General features: G+C 44.1%; 1 protein-coding gene across 2 annotated transcripts in view; it reads left to right on the top strand.

The window, feature by feature from the left end:
* Positions 1-27,164, top strand: part of stim1b (stromal interaction molecule 1b) — a 227,240-nt gene that overhangs the window by 71,879 nt on the left and 128,197 nt on the right. For both annotated transcript variants that reach the window (XM_063054788.1, XM_063054787.1), the window contains exon 2: positions 16,138-16,268. In XM_063054788.1, the coding sequence (XP_062910858.1) occupies positions 16,138-16,268 (131 nt within the window). The remainder of the gene's footprint in view (positions 1-16,137; positions 16,269-27,164) is intronic.

Raw genomic sequence — 27,164 nt, 5'->3', positions numbered from 1 at the left:
AGGTCTGTTATCACCGGCGTGTGATGTGAAATTTGTTAACTTAGCAGCAGCAGTTCAATGCAATACATAATCTAGCAGAGAGAAAAATAAAGCAATTACATAAGTAAAGCAATTACATAAATTGAATAGATTTTTTAAAATATGCAAAAGCAGAAATACTGTATATTTAAAAAACTGAGGTAGTGTCCAAAGATGCAATATCCATTCAGGAATCAGGTGGCAAAGGGGAAGAAGCTGTTTCTGAATCACTGAGTGTGTGCCTTCAGGCTTCTGTACCTCCTACCTGATGGTAACAGTGAGAAAAGTGCATGTCCTGGGTGCTGGAGGTCCTTAATAATGGACGCTGCCTTTCTGAGACACCGCTCCTTGAAAATATCCTGGGTACTTTGTAGGCTAGTACCCAAGATGGAGCTGACTAGATTTACAACCTGTCTGCAGCTTCTTTCGGTCTTGTGCAGTAACCCCTCCATACCAGACAGTGATGTAGCCTGTCAAGATGCTGTCCATGGTACAACTACAGAAGTTTTTGAGTGTATTTGTTGACATGCCAAGTCTCTTCATATTCCTAATAAAGTATAGCTGCTGTCTTGCCTTCTTTATAACTGCATCGATATGTTGGGACTAGGTTAGATCCTCAGAGATCTTGACACCCAGGAACTTGAAGCTGCTCACTCTCTCTACTTCTGATCCCTCTATGAGGATTGGTATGTGTTCCTTCGTCTTACCCTTCCTGAAGTCCACAATCAGCTCTTTCATCTTACTGGCGTTGAGTGCCAGGTTGTTGCTGTGGCACCATTCCACTAGTTGGCATATCTCACTCCCGTACGCCCTCTCGTCACCACCTGAGATGCTACCAACAATGGTTGTATCATCATCAAATTATAGATGGTACTTGAGCTATGCCTAGCCATACAGTCATGTGTATATAGAGAGTAGAGCAGTGGGCTAAGCACACACCCCTGAGGTGCACCAGTGTTGATTGTCAGCGAGGAGGAGATGTTATCACCAATCCACACAGACTGTAGTCTTCCAGTTAGGAAGTTGAGGATCCAATTGCAGAGGGAGATACAGAGGCCCAGGTTCTGCAACTTCTCAATCAGGGTTTTGGGATTGATGGTAACCAGTTTGAAGTTGGTTAAACTTTGGCTGATTAGCACAGTGTCTGTTTAAATTTCGGGGAGGATGTACCACCCTGCTTTGAAAGCATGTATAAAGCTGACACTAAATGTTAAGATTAAACGTTAGCTTTATTTGTCATGTACATCAAAACATACAGTGGAACGAATCATTTGAGTCAAATCAAATCAGCGAGGATTGTTCTGGGGTCAGTTGGTAAATGTCACCACGGTTCTGGCAGCAATACAGCATGCCCACAACTCACTCACCCTAACCCCAAAGTCTTTGGACTGTGGGAGGGTTGGGGGGTGGGGGGAGCTTGTGCAGTCACAGGGAGGAAGTACAAACCCTTGGAGTCAGCAGTGGTAGTTGATTGTCGATCGGTGATAGCTGGCATTGTCATAGCGTTACACTAATCAGTACACTACTGCGCAGCCTTCCTTCGGCAGTGTTAGTTGATCCACATTTTAAGAATGGCTTCAGTTCAAGCTGTTCCATTGGAATGAATGACATACTTTGTTTAAACCCATGAAATCCCTTTTAGGAGGATTCTTTTCATTTGGTATGCAGTGTGCATCGTTATCTGAATGCTTTGTATTTGATTTTGAATGTTGAGGCAAGCTGTTGCTGAGCAAAGTCTCTGCAGCCCTTCCCTCCTGCTGAAAGTGAAATTAGCGTGTTCCACCACCCACTTTACCTCATAAACACAAGAGGCTGCGAACCCAGAGCAGCAGACACAAAATACTGGAGGAACTCAGCAGCTATGGAGAGCAATAAACAGTTGACGTTTTGGGCTGAAACCCTTCAGTGGGACTAGAAAAGAAGGGAGAAGAAGCCAGAACAAGAAGGTGGGGGGAGGGAAAGGAGGACAGCCTGGCAGGAGATAGAGAAGCCAAGTGGGTTGGGCAAGAGGGATGAATTAAAAAGCTGGAAGGTAGAAAAGGCAAAGGGCTGAAGAAGAAGTAATGACTTTAACTTTTGTTTCGTTATCAACAACTGGTTATGGTCACTGTCCTTGCAAGGGATAGCTCCCAGGTGAAATGCTAATAAACCTGATTCTGAGAGCTCCACACAGGCTGTCCCTTCAGCCTTGTTTACTGAGGTTAGGACTTTCAGCTCTCCTTCAGCATGTACTGAGAGCTAGGGAGGTCTGAGCTGAGCTGAGCAGCCCAGCCTGTGTGGATGTGGCTGCAGGGTGCCAGACATATTTAGCACATCCCAAATGCACCGAGGAGGAAGTGAACAGTGACTTGGAGTGAGCGATGATGTAATCCTGAAACGTCGGCACCACCTTCTTTGGTTATAACATAGTCATAGTCATACTTTATTGATCCCGGGGGAAATTGGTTTTCGTTACAGTTGCACCATAAATAATTAAATAGTAATATGTAAATTATGCCAGGAAATAAGTCCAGGACCAGCCTATTGGCTCAGGGTGTCTGACCCTCCAAGGGAGGAGTTGTAAAGTTTGATGGCCACAGGCAGGAATGACTTCCTATGACGCTCTGTGTTGCATCTCAGTGGAATGAGTCTCTGGCTGAATGTATTCCTGTGCCCAACCAGTACATTATGTAGTGGATGGGAGACATTGTCCAAGATGGCATGCAACTTGGACAGCATCCTCTTTTCAGACACCACCATCAGAGAGTCCAGATCCATCCCCACAACATCACTGGCCTTACGAATGAGTTTGTTGATTCTGTTGGTGTCTGCTACCCTCAGCCTGCTGCCCCAGCACACAACAGCAAACATGATCGCACTGGCCGCTATAGACTCGTAGAACATCCTCAGCATCATCCGGCAGATGTTAAAGGACCTCAGTCTCTTCAGGAAATAGAGACAGCTCTGACCCTTCTTGTAGACAGCTTCAGTGTTCTTTGACCAGTCCAGTTTATTGTCAATTCGTATCCCCAGGTATTTGTAATCCTCCACCATGTCCACACTGACCCCCTGGATGGAAACAGGGGTCACCGGTACCTTAGCTCTCCTCAGGTCTACCACCAGCTCCTTAGTCTTTTTCACATTAAGCTGCAGATAATTCTGCTCACAGCATGTGACAAAGTTTCCTACAGTAGCCCTGTACTCAGCCTCATCTCCCTTGCTGGTGCATCCAACTATGGCAGAGTCATCTGAAAACTTCTGAAGATGACAAGACTCTGTGCAGTAGTTGAAGTCTGAGGTGTAAATGGTGAAGAGAAAGCGAGACAAGACAGTCCCCTGTGGAACCCCAGTGCTGCTGACCACTAGTTGATTGCTATAAATTGTCTGACTTTTGCAGTTAATTCTACATGGGGCTGGCAGTGATTCAAAGCACAAAACCTGCAAGGTTTAATACAGGTACTGAACTAGAAAAGTACTGTTTTATCAATCACAAACACAGGAGACTCTGCTGATGCGGAACTCCAGAGCAACCCATACAAAATGCTAGAGGAATTCAGCAGGTCCGGCAGCATCCATGGAAAGGGATAATCGGTCAATGTTTCTGGCTGAGAGTCCTGATGAAGGGTCTCGGTCAAAACAAATGGGCTGTGTATTCCCCTCATAGAGTTCCTCCAGCATTTGTGTGTGTTGCTCTGTTTAATCCATCATGTTCCACTGAACTGTCTGCGTGTATCACTCATCCAGCTAAGCTCAACTAAGCTTCCTCTCTCCACAGTACTTAATATAAAAAAAGTAGATTATGGAATAAAAAAACTTTAGTTAATGTTCTGAATGTATCTCTGCAACTTGAGTTCCTTCATTTGCTTATATCTTGTGGAATCTTTAAGTTTCTTCAGCGAGATGCCTGTACTAGTGATGTTCAACGTTCAAAGTAACTGAATTATCAAAGCACACACGTCTCCAAATACTATCCTGAGATTCATTTTCTTGCAGGCATTCACAGTAGTACAAAGAAAGACAATAGAATCAATGAGAAACAAGTACAAATAAACAATGTGCAAAGGCAACAAATGTTGCAAATACAAAACAAGAAAAAACAACAAAATAATAATAAATAAGCCATAAATATCAAGAACATGAGCCACAGAGTCCTTGCAAAGGAGTCTATGGGTTGTGGGAGAATTTCAGCGTTGGGTGGGTAAAATTGAATAAAGTTATCCCCTCGGGTTCAAGAGTTTGAGGTTTGAGAAGTCAAATTTGACATAAAAGTCAAAGAGAGGACATATAATAGAACAAAACTTAGTGGGAAGTTGGAGGATTGGGAAGCTTTTAAAAACCAACAGAAGGCAACTAAAAAAGTCATTAAGAAGCAAAAGATGGAATATGAAGGTAAGCTGGCTAATAATATTAAAGAGGATACCAAAAGTGAGAATGGATATCAGACTGCTGGAAAATGATGCCAGAGAGGTAGTAATGGAGAAAAGGTAATGTTGGACAAACTGACTAAGTATTTTGCACTGGCAGTATGCTGGAAGTTGAATGTTAGGGAGTATTGTGTGCAGTTTTGGTCCCCTAATCTAAGGAAAGACATCCTTGCCATAGAGGGAGTACAAAGAAGGTTCACCAGATTGAATCCTGGGATGGCAGGACTTTCATATCCTTTTCCGTAGTGAATATGATGAAAGACTGGATGAACTAGGCTTATACTCGTTGGAATTTAGAAGATTGAGGGGGGGATCTGACTGAAACGTATAAAATCCTAAAGGGATTGGACAGGCTAGATGCAGGAAGATTGTTCCCGATGTTGGGGAAGTCCAGAACAAGGGGTCACAGTTTGAGGATAAAGGGGAACCGAGATTCGGAAAATCTTCTTCACACAGAGAGTTGTGAATCTGTGGAATTCTCGGCCACAGGAAACAGTAGAGGCCATTGCTTCAATGTTCACTACGGAAAAGGATATTGGCGATTGTAGTGATGACTTACAGTGGACTAAAAAGCTTGAGCATGTAGATATTAAGAAAGAGGATGTGCTGGAACTTTTGGAAAGCATCAAGTTGGATAAGTCACTGGGACCAGATGAGATGTACCCCAGGCTACATTTCTCATCATCTTTTACACCTCTATCAGGTCACCTCTCATCCTCCATCGCTCCAAGGAGAAAAGGCCGAGGTCTCACCAAGGCCTTGTACAACTGCGGTAGTACCTCCCTGCTCCTGTACTTGAATCCTCTTGCTATAAATGCCAGCATACCATTCGCCTTTTTCACCGCCTGCTGTACCTGCATGCCCACTTTCAATGACTGGTGTATAATGACACCCAGGTCTCATTGCACCTCCCCTTTTCCTAATCGGCCACTATTCAGATAATAATCTGTTTTCCTGTTTTTGCCACCAAAGTGGATAACTTCACATTTATCCACATTAAATTGCATCTGCCATGAATTTGCCCACTCACCTAACCTATCCAAGTCACCCTGCATCCTCTTAGCATCCTCCTCACAGCTAACACTGCCACCCAGCTTCGTGTCATCCGCAAACTTGGAGATGCTGCATTCCCTCATCCAAGTCATTAATATATATTGTAAACAACTGGGGTCCCAGCACTGAACCTTGCGGTACCCCACTAGTCACTGCCTGCCATTCTGAAAAGGTCCTGTTTATTCCCACTCTTTGCTTCCTGTCTGCTAACCAATTCTCTATCCACATCAATACCATACCCCCAATACCGTGTGCTTTAAGTTTGCACAGTAATCTCCTGTGTGGGACCTTGTCAAAAGCCTTTTGAAAATCCAAATATACCACATCCACTGGTACTCCCCTATCCACTCTACTAGTTACATCCTCAAAAAATTCTATGAGATTCGTCAGACATGATTTTCCTTTCACAAATCCATGCTGACTTTGTCCGATGATTTCACTGCTTTCCAAATGTGCTGTTATCACATCTTTGATAACTGACTCTAGCAGTTTCCCCACCACCGATGTTAGGCTAACCGGTCTATAATTCCCCGGTTTCTCTCTCCCTCCTTTTTTAAAAAGTGGGGTTACATTAGCCACCCTCCAATCCTCAGGAACTAGTCCAGAATCTAAAGAGTTTAGAAAAATTATCACTAATGCATCCACTATTTCTTGGGCTACTTCCTTAAGCACTCTCGGATGCAGACCATCTGGCCCTGGGAATTTATCTGCCTTTAATCCCTTCAATTTACCTAACACCACTTCCCTACTAACATGTATTTCCCTCAGTTCCTCCATCTCACTGGACCCCCTGTCCCCTACTATTTCCGGAAGATTATTTATGTCCTCCTTAGTGAAGACAGAATCAAAGTAATTATTCAATTGGTCTGCCATGTCCTTGCTCCCCATAATCAATTCACCTGTTTCTGTCTGTAGGGGACCTACATTTGTTTTAACCAATCTTTTTCTTTTCACATATCTATAAAAGCTTTTACAGTCAGTTTTTATGTTCCCTGCCAGTTTTCTCTCAATCTTTTTTCCCCTTCCTAATTAAGCCCTTTGTCCTCCTCTACTGAACTCTGAATTTCTCCCAGTCCTCAGATGAGCCACTTTTTCTGGCTAATTTGTATGCTTCTTCTTTGGAATTGATACTATCCCTAATTTCCCTTGTCAGCCACAGGTGCACTACCTTCCTTGATTTATTCTTTTGCCAAACTGGGATGAACAATTGTTGTAGTTCATCCATTCGATTTCCACCTCTTCCTAGAGTGAGGTGACCAGAACTGAACACAGTACTCCAAGTGGGGTCTGACCATGGTCCTATATAGCTGTAACATTACCTCACGGCTCCCAAATTCAATCCCATGGTTGATGAAAGTCAATGCACCGTATGCCTTCTTAACCACAGAGTCAACCTGCACAGCAGCTTTGGGTATCCCATGGACATGGACCCTAAGATCCTCTGATCCTCCACATTGCCAAGAGCCTTACCATTTGAAAAGAGCTGACGAAAGGTTCAAAAAGCTAGGTAATGATAGGAATCTGGAAGATTATAAGGCTAGCAGGAAGGAGCTCAAGAAAGAAATTAGGAAAGCCAGAAGGGCCATGAGAAGGCCTTGGCGGACAGGATTAAGGAAAACCCCAAGGCATTCTATAAGTATGTTAAAAACAAGAGGATAAGACGTGAGAGAATAGGACCAATCAAGTGTAACAGTGGAAAAGTGTGTATGGAACTGGAGAAGACAGCAGAGGTACTTAATGAGTACTTTGCTTCAATATTCACTACGGAAAAGGATATTGGCGATTGTAGTGATGACTTGCAGTGGACTAAAAAGCTTGAGCATGTAGATATTAAGAAAGAGGATGTGCTGGAACTTTTGGAAAGCATCAAGTTGGATAAGTCGCTGGGACCAGATGAGATGTACCCCAGGCTACATTTCTCATCATCTTTTACACCTCTATCAGGTCACCTCTCATCCTCACTCCAAGGAGAAAAGGCCGAGTTCACTCAACCTGTTTTCATAAGGCATGCTCCCCAATCCAGGCAACATCCTTGTAAATCTCCTCTGCACCCTTTCTATGGTTTCCACATCCTTCCTGTAGTGAGGCGACCAGAACTGAGCACAGTACTCCAAGTGAGGTCTCACCAGGGTCCTATATAGCTGCAACATTACCTCACGGCTCCTAAATTCGATTCCACAATTAATGAATGCAAATACACAGTATGCCTTCTTCTTTCTTTTTAAATCTTTTTATTAAATAAGTATACAAAAAGGTAAGCCATATAGACACTAATACATTGTTAGAATATAATAAAATTACAGAAGATATTAAGACAAAAAAAAACTACAAACAATGTAATTTAAACATAACATACCAAGGTAACATAATAGTATACTAATTTTATATATATATCAATAGAGAAAAAGAAAAAACACCCCCAAAAAAAAACCCACCGTGCAACTAACTAAAAGCAAAGCAAAGCAATGGGCTAACTTGAAACCAAACACAGTTAAACTTAAAATCACGTCCTCAATCCCGACCTCCATTAAAAACAGTAAAAAAAACAAGAAGGGTATATATTACATTAAATGAAAATATTGAATAAAAGATCTCCAAGTCTGTTCAAATTTAAATGAGGAGTCATAAAGATTGCTTCTAATTTTCTCCAGATTCAAGCATAATATCGTCTGAGAAAACCAAAAAAAGGTAGTTGAAGCATTAAGCTCTTTCCAATGTTGTAAGATACATCTTTTCGCCATTAAAGTAAGAAATGCAATCATTCTACGGGCTGAGGGGGAGAGATTACTGGAAATTTTAGGTAGTCCAAAGATAGCAGTAATAGGGTGAGGAGAGGTATCTATATTCAATACCTTGGAGATAATATTAAAAATGTCTCTCCAAAAAGTTTCCAAAGTAGGGCAAGACCAAAACATATGAGTTAAAGAGGCTATCTGCCCCGGACATCTATCACAAAAAGGATTAATATGAGAATAAAAGCGCGCTAACTTATCTTTGGACATATGTGCTCTATGAACAACTTTAAATTGAATTAGGGAATGTTTAGCACAGATAGCGGAAGTATTGACTAATTGTAAAATCTGCCCCCAGTCATCCACGGAAATGGTAAACCCTAATTCCTGTTCCCAATCTACCCTAATCTTATCAAATGGAGCTTTCCTAAGTTTCATAATAATATTATAAATCATAGCCGATGCACCTTTCTGACATGGATTAAGGTTGATTATAGTATCTAAAATGTATGTAGGAGGAAGCATTGGAAAGGAAGAAAGTATAGTACTTAGAAAATTTCTAACTTGTAGATATCTAAAAAACTGTATTCTTGATAAGTTATATTTATTAGATAATTGTTCAAAAGACATAAGGGAACCATCTAAAAATAAATCCAAAAACCGTGAAATACCCTTAGTCTTCCAAGTTTGAAAAGCACGATCCGTAAAAGAGGGAGGAAAAAATGTTACCTAAAATAGGAATCGCTAACCCAAATTGATTAAGATCAAAAAATTTTCTGAATTGAAACCAAATACGCAAGGTATATTTAACTATCGGGTTAGACACCTGTTTAAGGCGTTTCCAATCAAAAGGAAGAGAGGAACCTAAAATAGAGCCAAGTGTAAAACCCTGGACAGATTGTAATTCCAATACTACCATTTAGGAATGGATAGTATATCCTGGTCCAGTAACCAGAATTTTATATGTCGAATATTAATTGCCCAATAATAAAATCTAAAGTTAGGTAATGCTAAGCCTCCATCTCTCTTAGCTTTCTGTACATGTATTTTACCCAGTCTTGGGTTTTTATTCTGCCAAATAAATGAAGAAATTTTAGAGTCAACTTTGTCAAAAAAAGATTTTGGAACAAAGATTGGTAATGCCTGAAATATATATAAAAATTTTGGCAAAAAAAACATCTTAACTGCATTAATACGACCAATCAAAGTTAAATATAAAGGAAACCATTTAGATGAAAGTTGAGTAATGTGGTCTATTAATGGTAAAAAGTTAGTCTTAAATAAATCTTTGTATTTACAAGTAATTTTAATCCCAAGATATGAAAAATAATTATTAATCAATTTAAATGGAAATTTATAATATAAGGGAAGTTGTTTATTAATCGGAAAGAGTTCACTCTTACTAAGATTTAATTTATAACCTGAAAAAAGACCAAATTGTGCTAATAACTCTAAAACAGCCGGGATGGATTTTTGAGGATTAGAAATATATAAGAGTAAATCATCAGCATAGAGTGATAATTTATGGGACTTTAAGCCCTGAGTTATCCCAGTAATATTTGGAGATTCTCGAATGGCAATTGCAAGAGGTTCTAATGCAATAACAGTATGCCTTCTTAACCACAGCGTCAACCTGCGCAGCTGCTTTGAGTGTCCTATGGACTCGGACCCCAAGATCCCTTTGATCCTCCACGCTGCCAAGATTCTTACTATTAATACTATATTCTGCCATCATATTTGACCTACCAAAATGAACCATTTCACACTTATCTGAACTCCATCTGCCACTGCTCAGCCCAGTTTTGCATCCTGTCAATGTCCTGCTGTAACCTCTGACAGCCCTCCACATTATCCACAACATCTCCAACCTTGGTGTCATCGGCAAACTTGCTAACCCATCCCTCCACTTCCTCATCCAGGTCATTTATAAAAATCACGAAGAGTAAGGGTCCCAGAACAGATCCCTGAGGCACACCACTGGTCACCGACCTCCATCCAGAAAATGACCCGTCTACAACCACTCTTTGCCTTCTGTGGGCAAGCTAGTTCTGGATCCGTAAAGCAATGTCCCCTTGGATCCCATGCCTCCTTACTTTCTCAATAAGTCTGGCATGGGGTCCAAGGGGACATTGCTTTGTGGATCCAGAACTTATCAAATGCCTTGCTGAAATCCATATACACTACATCTACTGCTCTTCCTTCATCAATGTGTTTAGTCACATCCTCAAAAAATTCAATCAGGCTCATAAGGCATGACCTGCCCTTGACAAAGCCATGCTGACTATTCCTAATCATATTATACCTCTCCAAATGTTCATAAATCCTGCCTCTCAGGATCTTCTCTATCAACTTACCAACCACTGAAGTAAGACTCACTGGTGTATAATTTCCTGGGCTATCTCTACTCCCTTTCTTGAATAAAAGAACAACATCAGCAACCCTCCAATCCTCCAGAACCTCTCCCGTCCTTATTGATGATTCAAAGATCATCGCCAGAGGCTTAGCAATCTCCTCCCTCGCCTCCCACAGTAGCCTGGGGTATACCTCATCCGGTCCCGGCGACTTATCCAACTTGATGCTTTCCAAAAGCTCCAGCACATCCTCTTTCTTAATATCTACATGCTCAAGCTTTTCAGTCTGCTGCAAGTCAGCACTACAATCACCAAGATCCTTTTCCATAGTGAATACTGAAGTAAGGTATTCATTAAGTACCTCTGCTATTTCCTCTGGTTCTATACACACTTACCCACTGTCACACTTGATAGGTCCTATTCTTTCACATCTTATCCTCTTGCTCATGGAGTTTTCCTTAATCCTGCCCGCCAAGGCCTTCTCACGGTCCCTTCTGGCTCTCCTAATTTCCTTTTTAAGCTCCTTCCTGTTAGCCTTATAATCTTATAAACCCTAACATTATCTAACTCTCTAAACCTTTTGTAAGCTTTTCTTCTTGACTAGATTTATTATAGCCTTTGTACACCATGGTTCCTGTACCCTACCATAACTTCCCTGTCTCATTGGAACGTACCTATGCAGAAATCCATACAAATATCCCTTGAACATTTGCCACATTTTTTCTGTACTTTTCCCTGAGAACATCTGTTCCCAATTTAAGCATCCAACTTCCTGCCTGATAGCCTTATAATTCCCCTTACTCCAATTAAATACTTTTCTAACTTGTCTGTTCCTATCTCTCTCCAATGCTATTGTAAAGACAGAATTATGATCACCATCTCCAAAATGCTCTCACACTGTGAGATCTGACACCTGACCAGGTTCATTTCCCAATACGAAATCAAGTACAGCCTCTCCTCTTGTAGGCTTATCTACATATTGTGTCAAGAAACCTTCCTGAACACACCTATCGAACTCCACCCCATCTAAACCCCTTGCTCTAGGGAGATGCCAGTCGATATTTGGGAAATTAAAATCTCCCATCACGACAACTCTTATTATTACACCTTTCCAGGATCTGTTTCCCTATCTGCTCCTCGATATCCCTGTTACTATTGGACAACCTATAAAAAAGTACCCAGTAAAGTTATTGACCCCTTCTTGTTCCTAACCTCCACCCACAGAGACTCCGTAGACAATCCCTCCATGACGTCCACCTTTTCTGCAGCCGTGACTCTATCTCTGATCAACAGTGCCACACCCCCACCTCTTTTGCCTCTTTCCCTGTCGTTTCTGAAACATCTAAAACCTGGCACTTGAAGTAACCATTCCTGTCCCTGAGCCATCCTAGTTTCTGTAATGGCCACCACATCATAACTCCAAGTACTGATCCATGCTCTAAGCTCATCCACTTTGTTCACAATACTCCTTGCGTTGAAATAGACACGTCTCAAACCATCTGTCTGAATGCGTCCCTTCTCTATCACCTGCCTATCCTCCCTCGCACACTGTCTCCAAGCTTTCTCTATTTATGAGCCACCCGCCTCTTCCCCAGTCTCTTCTGTTTGGTTCCCACCCACCAACAGTTCTAGTTTAAACTCTCCCCAGTAGCCTTAGCAAACCTCCCCACCAGGATATTGGTCCCCCTGTGATTCCAAGTGTAACCCATCCTTTTTGTGCAGATTACACCTGCCCCAAAAGAGGTCCCAGTGATCCAGAAATCTGAATCCCTGCCCCCTGCTCCAATCCCTCAGCCACGCATTTATCCTCCACCTCATTCTACTCCTATTCTCACTGTCGCGTCGCACAGGCAGTAATCCTGAGATTACTACCTTTGCGATTCTGCTTCTCAACTTCCTTCCTAACTCCCTTCCTTTTTTCAGGTCCTCCTCCCTTTTCCTACCTATTTCATTGGTACCAATATGTACCACGACTTCTGGCTGTTCTCCCTCCCACTGCAGTATATCGTGGATGCGATCTGAAACATCTTGGAACCTGGCACCTGGGAGGCAAACTACCATCCATGTTTCTTTCCTGCGTCCACAGAATCGCCTGTCTGACCCCTAACTATAGAGTCCCCTATCACTGCTGCCATCCTCTTCCTTTCCCTACCCTTCTGAGCCACAGGGCCAGACTCTGTGCCAGAGGCACGGCCACTGTTGCTTCCCCCAGGTCGGCTGTCCCCCCACCCCACCAGTACTCAAGCAGGAGTACTTATTGTCAAGGACTACAGCCATGGAGGTACTCTGTAGTGCCTGACTCTTCCCCTTCCCTCTCCTGACTGTTATGCGCTTGTCTGTCTCCCGTGACCCCAGTGTGACCACCTGCCTATAACTCCTTTCTATCACCTCCTCGCTCTCCCTGACCAGACGAAGGTCATCGAGCTGCATCTCCAGTTCCCTAACTCAGTCCCTTAGGAGCTGCAGCTTGACACACTGGGTGCACATGTGGCCGTCCAGGAGGCTTGGAGACTACAGGAGCTCCACATCTGACACCAAGCACAGAAAACTGGCCTCGCACACATACTACTTCCTTCTGCAATTAACACAGGTAAACCTACCTCGCCTCATTACCACCTCAGCCCATTAAGCCAAAACCCTATCACTCTGCTACCTCTCATTCCGCTGGCCGCTGGATATGGCGGTCGTCTTTTTAAACTTTTCCTGCTCTACTGGCTGACGTCACGCGCCTGCGCAGTCTTGCTTCTCTTTTACCCCAAGCAGTTAACCTGCCTTCGCTCCGGAAATCCTTAGCCGTTCACCTGCAGTGAGGCTGTAGATTGTGGAGTCAGTTCAGAGTTGTCTGTCCCAATGGTGCCCTTGATTGGAATAATTTCAGACCTAGGATGGATATCTATAAACCCCTGTTGAAGAAATTGCTATGTTTACACAGGCTCAAGTCCAAAACATTCTGGGTCCTTGATGTTCTGCTAAAAGGCCTTTTGCTGTGAGCTGGAGTGTTCTACAAACTGCCCACAAAATGGATACAGTTATAACACTTCAGAGAAGTGTGGGTACGGCCATGGATGGGAGGGGTATGAAGGGAGTTTGTTAGGATACAGGTAGATGGGACTAGGCAGTAGATCAGGCTAGCATGGACTTGCTGGGTTGAAGGGTCTGTGTCATGCTCTATGACTTGGAAGTATTCATTTCCATTCTGCAATGGCTATAAATCAGAAATTGTCCCAGAAGGCAGCCTCCTACATTACTCAATCTAATCCTTCCCTCCTACATATTCCCCCCCACCACCACCATTTTTCTTCACATCCATGTGCCCAAGAATCCCTTAAATGTCTTAATGTATCTGCCTGTACCACCACCCCGACAGTACATTCCATGTACTCACCACGCTGTAAAGAAAAAAACTAACTCTGACGTTCTACCCCGCCCCCAATATGTTCCTCCAATCACCTTAAAATTCTGCCCTGGGATAAAGTATCTAGCTGTCCACTCATATCAATCACCTTACACATCTCTATCAGGTCACCTGTCGTCCTCCTTCACTCCAAACTGAAAAGCCCAAGCTTGCCCAGTCTTTCATTCAGACTATGGTTTAGTGAGTGTTCCTTTCTCCATCTCCTGCTGAGGCAGGATTTCACAGTGGAGAGACCTTTTCTGTTAACTGGTTATATATTCCAGGCTAGGGGCACGACCAGTGTTTAGTGTCCATCCTGTGTCACTGAGGTGCTTGGTACAGCATTCTCCCTCAGGTGAACCTTCAGTCAAAGGCACTCCATGTACCTACCACTCTGTGTGTTGGGGGGCTGTTTAACTGGAGACAGTGTGATGGGGGCAGCTTAACAGGACATGGTGTGACGAGGGCCGTTTAACTGGAGACGGTGTGACCAAGACAGTTTAACTGGACACAGTGTGACAAGGGCTGTTCCACTGGAGACGGTATGACCAAGACAGTTTAACAGGAGATAGTGTGATGAGGCCTGTTTAATTGGACACAGTGTGATGAGGCCTGTTTAATTGGAGACGGTGTGGCGAGGGCCATTTAACTGGACACTGTTTAACATTTTCATGTTTCCATTAATAAGCCTGGGTGGCGGTGTGGTGATACATCTCTACCAAAGGTGGTGTAAGCCACTCTCCCCTCCGCAAGCCCTCTGGTCACCCTTGGGCAAGGTGTAGCGTGTGCTTAGCCCCTGATCGGGGTCACGTGAAGCCAGGTGCTGGATGGTTGTGTGAGCAGCCAGTGCAAATCACGAGTCCTGGTTATGTGGCCACTGATGCCAGTCAGACAATCTCTGAAGAGTATTGATAATGGCTGGGGTCACCCATCATGCAAAGATACTGGCCTTAAGAAGGCAATGACAAACCACTCCTTCGGTAAAATTTGACAAGAACGATCATGGTCATGAGATCACGATTGCCTGCATCACACAACATGGCATGCAATACAGGTCAGGTCATTAGTTACGGAATGAAAGCTTTTGCTCAGCCTCGCTTTACTACACTTCTTTGAAGTTTCATTGACTGTACAATGCAGAAAGACCTTCATTATAATGCTGTGTTACACCATAGAACCATAGAAACTACAGCACAGAAACAGGCCTTTTGGCCCATCTTGGCTGTGCCAAACTATTTTCTGCCTAGTCCCAATGACCTGCACACAGACCATATCCCTCCATACACCTCCCATCCATGTATCTGTCCAATTTATTCTTAAATGTTAAAAAAGAACCCGCATTTACCACCTCATCTGGCAGCTCATTCCATACTCCCACCACTCTCTGTTTGAAGAAGCCCCCCCTAGTGTTCCCTTTAAACTTTTCCCCCCTCACCCTTAACTCATGTCCTCTGGTTTTTTTTCTCCCCTTGCCTCAGTGGAAAAAGCCTGCTTGCATTCACTCTATCTATACCCATCCTAATTTTATATACCTCTATCAAATCTCCCCTCATTCTTCTACGCTCCAGGGAATAAAGTCCTAACCTATTCAACCTTTCTCTGTAACTGAGTTTCTCAAGTCCCGGCAACATCCTTGTAAACCTTCTCTGCACTCTTTCAACCTTGTTTATATCCTTTCTGTAATTTGGTGACCAAATTTGAACACAATACTTCAGATTTGGCATCACCAATGCCTTATACAACCTCATCATAACATTCCAGCTCTTTTACTCAATACTTTGATTAATAAAGGCCAATGTACCAAAATCTCTCTTTACCACAGAGCATGTGAAGTCCCATAATCTGATTCCTCAGCCAACATCACTCAATTGCCTGCAAGAGATTATCATGATGCCTCAAGCATTTAGCTGCCATGGGTTTGGGGTGTAATGTCACTCTGCTTTACGTTCTTATTTCAACAATATTTGATACAGTGGAGAAAGCAATTATTCCAAATCACGTGAAACTGGTCTTTGAACATCTGGGTATTTTGCTGGGTTTGCAAGCTCTTCAGCTTCACTTGTCCATGCGCCACCCAGACATGTGCCTAATTCCTCCAGTCAGTGTGAAATCCCTCTGTTCTCATTGGGTTCGCTGCACGGTTTTTCTGCGATGTGGTTCCAGTCTAATTCTGTTTCTCCCTTCAGATCTGTGTCGGATTGATGAAGCATCATGCCATATTGAAGAGGAGGTTCTCCGCTTTGAGGCCATCATGAGCATCCATAAGCAGATGGACGATGATGCCAATGGAAATGTTGATGTGGAGGAGAGCGATGAGGTCAGTAATGATGTGGCAGCAACTCTCAGTATCCTAACTCTAAGAGCTCTTTTAGCCATTGCCCCATCGTGTTTTATATGCTGCATCGGATTTTGTTCTCCTTTACACTTGTGACAGAAGAATGATAATAAACAATCTTGAATCCTGACTCCACAGAATCCCGAGGCTGAGGCTTCACTCTGACTTTGTGCTGAAGAACCTCATTTTCTTCCTTCTTGATGGGTACCAAAAGGAAATTGTACCTGGAGAACTTGCTTGTTTAAAACCATGATGATGATAGCACTAGAAATGATTATTCACTACAAGCACAGGCAGCACTTTATCGTAGCATTTTGTGTAATGCTTTTACAGTGCCAGGTTCAATCTTACCATTGTCTGTCAGGAGTTTGTTCATACTCTGCATGACTGCTTGGGTTTCTTCCATGTGTTCCACTTTCCTTCTACAGTTCAAAGATGTACCGGTTGGCGCAATAATAATAATAATAATAAATAAACAATAAATATCGAGAACATGAGATGAAAAGTCCTTGGAAAGGAACTGTGACATTGTGGCCATTACAGAGACTTGGATGTCTCAGGGGCAGGAATGGCTGCTGAGTGTGCCGGGCTTCAAAAAGGACAGGGAGAGGCAAAAGATGTCGGGGAGTGGCATTACTAATCAGGGATAGTATCACGGCTGCAGAAAAGGAGTAGTCATGGAGGGATTGTCTACTGTGTCAGTGTGGGTGGAAGTCAGAAACAGGAAGGGGGCAATAGCTGTACTGGCTGTTTTTTATAGACCCCCCCAATAGTAACAGACATCGAGGAGCAGATGGGGAGACGGATTCTGGAATGGTGTAGTAATAATAGGGTTATTGTGATGGGACATTTTAATTTTCCTAATATTGACTGGCATCTCCTTAGAGCAAGGGGTTTAGATGGGGTGGAGTTTGTTAAGTGTGTTCAGGAAGTTTTACTGACGCAATATGTAGATTACCCTACAAGAGGAGAGGCTGTACTCGATCTGGTATTGGGAAACGAACCTGGTCAGTTGTCAGATCTCTCGGTGGGAGAGCATTTTGGAGGTAGTGACCACAACTCTTATCTCCTTTACCATAGCACTAGAGAGGGATAGGAGCAGGCAATTTGGGAATACATTTAATTGGGATGGGGGGAAATATGGTACTATTAGGCAGGAACTTGGGAACATAAATTTGAAAGTAGATATTCTTAGGGAAACACACAGCAAAAATGTGTTAAATGTTGAGGGAACATTTGCATTGCATTCTGCATAGGTATGTTCTATTGAGCATTGAGACAGGGAAAGGATGAAAGGGTAAAAGAACCACAGTATACAAAGGATGCAGAAAATCTAGTTAAGAAAAGAAAAGCTTACGAAAGGTTCAAAAAGCTAGGTACTGTTAGAGCACTGGAAAATTACAAGGGTGCCAGGAAGAAGCTCAAGAATTTAATTAGGAGAGCTAGAAGGGGTCATGAGAAGGCCTTGGCAAGCAGGATTAAGGAAAACCACAAAGCATTCTATAAGTATGTGAAGAGCAAGAGGCTAAGATGTGAGAGAATAGGACTAATCAAGTGTGACAGTGGAAAAGTGTGTATGGAACTGGAGGAGGTAGCGGAGGTACTTAATGAATACTTTGCTTCAGTATTCACTAGTGAAAAAGACCTTGGCAATTGTGGGGAAGACTTGCAGTGGACTGAAATGTTTGAGTGTATAAACATTAAGAAAGAGGATGTGCCAGAGCTTTTGAAAGGTATTAAGTTAGATAAATCACCAGGACCAGACGAGATTACCCCAGGCTACTGTAGGAAGCGAGGAGGAGATTGCTGAGCCTCTGGCGATGATCTTTACATCATCAATAGGGGCGGGAGAAGTACCAGAGGACTGGAAGATTGCAAATATTGTTTCCTTGTTCAAGAAAGGGAGTAGAGATAACCCAGGAAATTATAGATCAGTGAGTCTGACTTCAGTGGTGGGCAAGTTGTTGAAGAAGATCCTGAGAGGCAGGATTTATGAGCATTTGGAGAGACATACTGTGATTAGGGATAGTCAACATGGCTTTGTCAAGGACAGGTCATGCCTTACAAACCTGATTGAATTCTTCGAAGATGTAACAAGACACATTGATGTCATCCAGCTTAGAGCAGTGAATGTAGTGTATATGGATTTCAGCAAGGCATTTGATGAGGTTTCCCATGCTAGGCTCATTCAGAAAGTAAAGAGGCATGGGGTCCAAGGAAACCTTGATTTGTGGATCCAGAAATGGCTTGCCCAGAGAAAGCAAAGGGTGGTTATAGATGGTTCGTGTTCTGCTTGGAGGATGGGGACCAGTGGTGCTCTGCAGGGATCTGTTCTGGGACCCCTCCTCTTTGTGACTTTCTTTATAAATTACCTGGATGAGGAAGTAGAAGGGTACGTTAGTAAGTTTGCTGTTGACAAAGGTTGGGGTATTGTGAATAATCTGGAGGATTGACAGAGGTTACAGTGCCATGTCGATAGGATGCAGAACTGGGCTGAAGAGGTGGTAGATAGAGTTCAACCGAAGTGGTTCATTTCGGTAGGTCAAATTTGAAGACAGAATATAATAATAATGGTAAGACTCTTGGTAGTGTGGAAGATCAGCAAGATCTTGGGGTCGGGGTCCGTGTCCATAGGTCACTCAAAGCTGTTCAACAGGTTGACAGCGTGGTTAAGAAGGCATATGGTGTGGTGGCCTTCATCAGCCGTGGGATTGAGTTCAAGAGCCATGAGGTAATGTTACAGCTATACAAGACCTTAGTTAGACCCCACTTGGAGTACTGTGCTCAGTTCTGGTCACCTCACTACAGGAAGGATGTGGATACTATAGAGAGAGTGCAGAGGAGATTTACAAGGATGTTGCCTGGATCGGAGAGTATGCCTTATGAGAATAAGTTGTGTGAACTTGGCCTTTTCTCCTTGGCTCAGTAGAGGATGACAGGTGACCTAATAGAGGTGTATAAGATGTTGAGAGGAATTGATTGTGTGAATAGCCAGAGGCTTTTTCCCAGGGCTGAAATCACTAACATGCGGGAACATAGTTTTAAGGTGCTTTGAAGTAGGTACAAAGGGGGTGTCAGAGGTAAGTTTTTCACACAGAGAGTTGTGGGTGTGTGGAATGCACTGCCGGCGGCGATGGTGGAGGCAGATATGATAGGGTCTTTTAAGAGACTCTTGGATAGGTACATGGGGCATTGAAAAATAGAGGGCTATGCGGTAGGGAAATTCTAGGCAGTTTCTGGAGTAGATTACATGGCCAGCACAACATTGTGGGCTGGAGGGCTACTGTAATGTGCTGTAGATTTCTATGTTCTATGTTCTAAGTGAGTCCATAGGTTATGGAAACAGATCAGTGATGGAGGAGTGAAGTTATCCCCTCTCTTTCAAGAGCCCTGAGGCTCCTGCGCCTTCTTCCTGATGGCAGCAGCGAGAAGAGAGCAAGTCCTGGGTGGTGGAGTTCCTGATGATGGGTATCACTTCCCTACGACAACGGTCCATGTAGATGTGCTCGATGGTGGGGAGACTTTACCTGTGACGGACTGGGCCGTATCCACTACTTTTTCTTGGATTTTCTCTTCAGGAACATTGGTGTTTCCATACCAGGCTGTGATGCAGCCAGTCAATATACACATCTATAGAAGTCTGTCAGAGTTTTAGATGTCGTGCGGAATCTCTGCGAACTCACCACAGGATGTCCTGTTTTGACCACCGTATGTAGCTGGTGTGACTAATCGAGATGAATTTCTGTGAAAAGTAGCAGAAATCAACTAAACAGATGAACTAAGCACAGTTTTTGCAGATGCATCCTTGCAGTGTGTGAGCTGACTGATATGTCTGCCCAAATAACATCAGTGGCAATATTTCAGAAGTGATAATCCCTTAACTCTGAAATGCTTCTGAACTTCCCAAGAACCAGGAAAAGTCCCTCACATGTGTTAAAATGTTGAATGTTGCATAAGGAAAACCCAGTCTAGGCTTGTAAATGTCTCTCATATGCTGATCAGACTCTTGCTCCTGATCTGATTTCACCATTCTTCAGCTAGTGGCTCTTTCTCTCCTTTCCTCTTCCTCGTTCACTTTGCTTTTCACTATCCCTTTCTGTTATTCTCTGAATTTTTTTAAATCTCTCTGACCCTTTCATCACATTTATTGCTGGCATATGTCATGAAATTTGTTCTTTTTTGCAGCAGTACAGCAGTACATAATAAAAAACTATCAATTATATATATTTTCTTTTTTTAAGTTGCAGCTAGATGGTAGTGAAAAGAGGCATATTCTATATACAGTATCTGTTTGCCTCTTTTCACTACCATATGTATATTTTTGCCACTTTTCACTACTGTATAAATAGTGCAAAAAGAGAGAGGTAGAAAATAGTGAGGTAGTGTTCATGGGCTCATTGCCTGTCAGAATTCTGATGGCGGAGGGGAAGAAGCTGTTTCTGAAACATTGAGTGTGTGCCTTCAGGCTCCCGTACCACCTCCTTGATGGTAGCAGTGAGAAGAGGGTACGTCCTGGGCGACAGGGATCCTTAATGATGGATGCCGCCTTTGAAAGTGTCCTCGTTGCTGAGGAGGCTGGTGCCCATGGTGGAGCTGGCTGAGTTTACAACTTTCTACAGTGGCCCCTCTGTACCAGACAGTGATGCAACCAGTTAGGATACTCTCCATGGTACATCCGTAGAAATTTCCTCGCGATGATCCCAGCCACTGCCTTCATTTCTGGCCTCCTCTTGCTACCTAGCCTCACCTCAGATTCCCACAGTCTGGTGGTCACTTTGGGGCAAGGCAGTATGGGATTTACTACGCTCTGACATGCCGTTTGCTGATTGCCTCAGACACAGCTAACAGCAGCTGCTGTCAGGGTTTAATCTCCTTGTTACCCTGATACTGTTGAATCTGTCTTCCTGTGACAACCCAACAATTCCAGCAGTCTCCTGAAGTCACGTTTCTATTGTCTGTGTGCAGAGCCAAGTAGTTCTCCGTGCCAGTTTCAGCTGTACAATAAATTTAAAAGGAATTGGCTTTGTCACTTAAAACACTTCACAGATATACAGTGGAGAGCATTCTGACAGGCTGCTTCACTGTCTGGTATGGGGGTCGGGGGACTGCTACGCAGCACCAAAAAAAGCTGCAGAAAGTTGTAGAATTAGTTAGCTCCATCTTGGGTACTAACCTCCGTAGTATCCAAAACATCAGAGAGGTGACATCAGGACCCCCCCCCATCACCCAGGACTTGCCCTCTTCTCATTGCTACCGTCAGGGAGGAGGTGCAGGAGCCTGAAGACACTCACTCAATATTTCTGGAACGGCTTCTTCCCCTTCACCATCACACTTCTGAAGAGGCATTGAACCCATGATCACTCTACTTCCCTCCCCCATCCATCTTGCTCCCTCCTGGCCACCGCTCCTCGGCCTCCCTCCTCTCCCCTCCCCCTCTTCTCCCTCCCCTTCCCCGCCTCCTCTTCTCCCTTCTCCCTCCCTCCTCCCTCCCTCCCCTCCTCCTGTTGGGAAAGTGGGGAGAATTAAAAGGGATTAGTGTGGGGTTGATGTTGATTAAACTTCCTGGTTAATAGAGGCCATGGGATCTGGAGGGCTCCCGCCTACCTCCCCTTTCAACAGTGTTCTCTCAGTGTAGCCTACTGCCCTCCTGCTCTGACTGGACTGTAACTGCACCCTCAGTAAAGCCAGCCTGTCTCTCCCTCCCCCAACCTCACACACAACAGTTTGAATGGTGAGGAGACCCACTGGGCCAAATGGCCTAAGTCTGCTTCTGTATTTCACAGTTCTGTACTCACTCAGTGCTACAGAAAGAGAGAGGCCCTTCACTGAGGGGGAGGTAATGTGGTAAGATTGAAAGAGGGGACACTGCTGGGGTGGGATGGAGCCAACACAGGAACTAAGAGCAGGAGTCAGCCATCTGGCCTGTCGCGTCTGCTCCACCATTCAATAAGAACATGATGGATCTGGCTGTGTACTCATCTCCATCTGCTTACCTTCAGAATCAGGTTTATTATCACCGGCATGTGCTGTGAAATTTGTTAAATTAGCAGCAGCAGTTCAATACAATACATAATATAGAAGAAGGAAAATAAATCAATCAATCAATCAATCATTTACAGTATGTGTATATTGAATAGATTTAAAATCGTGCAAAAAACCAGAAATACTATATATTAAAATGTGAGGTAGTGTCCAGGGGTTCAATGTCCATTCAGGAATCGGATGGCAGAGGGGAAGAAGCTGTTCCTGAATCACTGAGTGTGTGCCTTCAGGCTTCTGTACCTCCTACCTGATGGTAACAGTGAGAAAAGGGCATGTCCTGGGTGCTGGAGGTCCTTAATAATGGACGCTGCCTTTCTGAGACACCACTCCCTAAAGATGTCCTGGGTACTTTGTGGGCTGGTACCCAAGATGGAGCTGACTAGATTTACAACCCTCTGCAGCTTCTTTCGGTCCTGTACAGTAGCCCCCCATACCAGACAGTGATGCAGCCTGTCAGAATGCTTTCCACAGTACATTTATAAAAGTTTTTGAGTGTATTTGTTGACATGCCAAATCTCTTCAAACTCCTAATGAAGTATAGTCACTGTCTTGCCTTCTTTATAACTGCATCGACATGTTGGTTCCAGCTTAGATTCTCAGAGATCTTGACACCCAGGAACTTGAAACTGCTCACTCTCTCCTCTTCTGATCCCTCTGAGGATTGGTATGTGTTCCTCGTCTTACCCTTCCTGAAGTCCACAATCATCTCTTTCGTCCTTCTGACATTGAGTGCCAGGTTATTGCTGCGACACCGCTCCAGTATTGTCATATCTCACTCCTATACGCTCTCTTGTCACCATCTGAGATTCTACCAACAATAGTTGTATCGTCAGCAAATTTATAGATGGTATTTGAGCTACACCTAGACACACAGTCATGGGTGTAGAGAGAGTAAAGCAGTGGGCTAAGCACATACCTGAGGTGCACCAGTATTGATATTCAGCGAGGAGGAGATATTATCATCAATCCACACAGATTGTGGTCTTCCAGTTAGGAAGTCGAGGATCCAGTTGCAGAGTGAGGTACAGAGGCCCAGGTACTGTAACTTCTCAATCAGGATTGTGGGAATGATGGTATTAAATGCCGAGGTATAGTCGATAAACAGCATCCTGATGTAGGTGTTTGTATTGTCCAGGTGGTCTAAAGCTGTGTGGAGAGCCATTGAGATTGCGTCTGCCGTTGACCTATTGTGGCGATAGGCAAATTGCAATGGGTTCAGGTCCTTACTGAGGCAGGAATTCAGTCCAGTCATGACCAACCTCTCAAAGCATTTTATCACTACAGATGTGATAGTCATTAAGGCAGCTCACATTATTCTTCTTAGGTACTGGTATAATTGTTGCCTTTTTGAAGCAAGTGGGAACATCCACCCGTAGCAGTGAGAGGTTGAAAATAATTACAAAACTATATTGACATAATTTCAAAATTATATTTACATCCTAAAAAGTAAAATTCCAATTGTGCTGCAACAAAGGCTATGTTCGCAGGAGCATTTCTGTTACTGCTGAGCTGCACGGCTGTGCATCCTACAGGGAAAGGTGCTGCATAAATCTGTCTAACTATGTCCTAAGTCAAGTCAAGTCACTTTTTATTGTCATTTTGACCATAACTGCTGGTACAGTACATAATAAAAACGAGACAATGTTTTTCAGGACCGTGGTGCTACATGAAACAATACAAAAACTACACTGAACTACATAAAACAACACATAAAAACTACACTAGACTACAGACCTACCCAGGACTGCATAAAGTGCACAAAACATTGCAGGCATTACAATAAATAATAAACAAGACAATAGGCACAGTAGAGAGCAGTAGGTTGGTGTCAGTTCAGGCTTTGGGTATTGAGGAGTCTGATGGTTTGGGGGAAGAAACTGTTACATAGTCTGGTCGTGAGAGCCCGAATACTTCGGTGCCTTTTTCCAGATGGCAGGAGGGAGAACAGTTTGTATGAGGGGTGTGTGAAGTCCTTCATAATGCTGTTTGCTTTGCGGATGCAGTGTGTGGTGTAAGTGTCTGTAATGGCGGGAAGAGAGGCCCCGATGATCTTCTCAGCTGACCTCACTATCCACTGCAGGTCTTGCGATCCGAGATGGTGCAATTTCTGAACCAGGCAGTGATGCAGCTGCTCAGGATGTTCTCGATACATCCTCTGTAGAATGTGGTGAGGATGGGGTTGGGAAATGGACTTCTCTCACCCTTTGCAGAAAGTAGAGACGCTGCTGGGCTTTCTTTGCGATGGAGCTGGTGTTGAGGGACCAGGTGAAATTCTCCGCCAGGTGAACACCAAGAAATTTGGTGCTCTTAACGATCTCTATGGAGGAGTCGTCGATGTTCGGCGGAGAGTGGTCGTTCCGTGTCCTCCTGAAGTCAACAACCATCTCTTTTGTTTTGTTCACATTCAGGTTGTTGGCTCTGCACCAGTCCGTTAGCTTCTCTGTATGCTGACTCATCGTTCTGATGAGATCCACCACGGTTGTGTCATCGGCGAACTTGATGATGTGGTTCGAGCTGTGTGTTGCAGCACAGTCGTGGGTCAGCAGAGTGAACAGCAGTGGACTGAGCACACAGCCCTGGGGAGCCCCTGTGCTCAGTGTGATGGTGTTGGAGATGCTGCTTCCAATCCGGACTGACTGAGGTCTCCCAGTCAGGAAGTCTAGGATCCAGTTGCAGAGGGATGTGTTCAGGCCCAGTAGGCTCAGCTTTCCAATCAGTTTCTGAGGAATGATTGTGTTGAATGCAGAACTGAAGTCTATGAACAGCATTCGAACATACATGTCTTTTTTGTCCGGGTGGGTTAGGGCCAGGTTGGGGGTGATGGCAATGGCATCGTCTGTTGAACGGTTGGGACAGTACACGAACTGCAGGGGGTCCAGTGAGGGGGGGCAGCAGGGTCTTGATGTGCCTCATGACGAGCCTCTCGAAACACTTCATGATGATGGATGTGAGTGCGACGGGACGGTAGTCGTTGAGGCAGGACACTGAAGACTTCTTCAGCACGGGGATGATGGTGGCGGCCTTGAAGCACGTAGGAACGATGGCGCTGCTCAGGGAGATGTTGAAGATGTCAGTGAGAACGTCTGCCAGCTGGTCTGCACATCCTCTAAGCACTCTGCCAGGAATATTGTCTGGTCCAGCAGCCTTCTGTGGGTTGCCCCTGCACAGGGTTTTCCTCACATCGGCCATGGTAAGACACAGCACCTGGTCGTTTGGAGGAGGGGTGGTCTTCCTCGCCGCCATGTCATTTTCCACCTCACAACGAGCGTAGAAGTTATTCAACGCATCTGGGAGGGAGATAAAGAAATATATTTAATGAGGGAGTTTCTGTTCCTCCTTGGGCACAGAGTCCCATAGGTTGTTATTTTCTGGGAAAGGCAGTTCCTCCTCATCCCTGTGCTAAATCTAATCCCCCAGATCTGAGGCTAAGTTTCTTGTCTCACCTACTGGTGCAAACATACTTTTCCTGCTTTTATTATATCTTTCATTGTACGTCCTTAAAAGCAGCAGTCCTAACACCGACCCCTGTGATACCAGCAGCCAGCCAGAATAGGATCCCTTTATTCCCACTCTCTGTTTTCTGCCAACCAGCCAATACTCCACCCATGCTAGCAACTTCGCTGTAATTCCATGGGCTGTTATCTTGCTAAGCAGCCTCATGTGTGTCGCCTTGTTAAAGGCCTTCTGAAAATCGAAGTACACCACATCTACTGCATTTCCTTTGTCTAACTTGTAATTTCATCAAAGAATTGTAGTGGGTTTGTCAGGCAGGAATTTCCTTTCAGGAAACCATGTTGGCATTGGCCTATCTTGTCATGTGCCTCCAGGTACTCCGTAATCTCATCCCTAACAATCGATTCCAACAACTTCCCAACCACTGATGTCAGGCTAACAGGTCTATAGTTTCCTTTCTGCTGCCTCCCACCCTTCTTAAATAGCGGAGTAACATTTGCAATTTTCCAGTCATCCGGTACAATGCCAGAATCTATCCATCCTTGAAAGATCATCGATCACTTCTCGGTCTTTTGGCTAAGATAAAAAAAAATAAAAATAAAAAAAAAGAAAGAAAGATCATCGTTAATGCCACTGCAATCTCTTCAGTTATTTCCCTCAGAATCTGAGGGTGCATTCCATCAGGTCCAGGAGATTTATCCAACTTCAGACCAGTAAGCTTCCTGAGCACCTTCTCAGTACAGGATCTCCGGCCCTCAATGTTGTGCCGACCTTTTACCCTACCCTAACATCAACCGAACCCTTCCCTCCCACGTAGTCCTCCATGTATTTATCATCCACGTGCCTAATCTAAGATAAAGTCCCTAATGTATCTGCCTCTACCACCTCCCTCGCAGTGTCATCATGCACCCAGCACTGTGTTTTAAAAAACCCTGCATTTGAGTCCTGATGAAGAGTCGCAGCCCAAAACTGTTTACTCTTTTCCCTACACGCTGCCTGGCCTGCTAAGTTCCAGCATTTTTTCTGTGTTCCTTGGATTTCCAGCATCTGCAGATTTTTTCTTGTTTGTAATTTACCCTACATTTAACATCCCCTGTGCTTTCAAGTCACCGAAAAGTGTGGCAGTATTTATAGAGAAGAATTAACAGTTGACATTTCTGGCCAAGCCCCTTTATAAGGATGTCAAAGGAAGGAGAAAGATGCCACTGTAGTCGCGCTGATAGGCAATGAGTGAAAGTAACACACTGAGTCGAGCAGGGTCTGGTTGAACCGTTTACTGTTTCAATCCCCGCGCGCTTAAGTGCCCGCTCCCAGCGTCCCCAGCTCTTTGTGGGGCGGAGGTGATGTCGGCTTCTGGGCTGAGGTCTGCCCAGCACTCGGTTG

This window comes from Mobula hypostoma, chromosome 7 (assembly GCF_963921235.1).
Source record: "Mobula hypostoma chromosome 7, sMobHyp1.1, whole genome shotgun sequence".
NCBI lineage: Eukaryota > Metazoa > Chordata > Chondrichthyes > Myliobatiformes > Myliobatidae > Mobula > Mobula hypostoma.
Note: the sequence above shows the minus strand (reverse complement) of the source record. Positions and strands in the feature narration are given on the sequence as shown.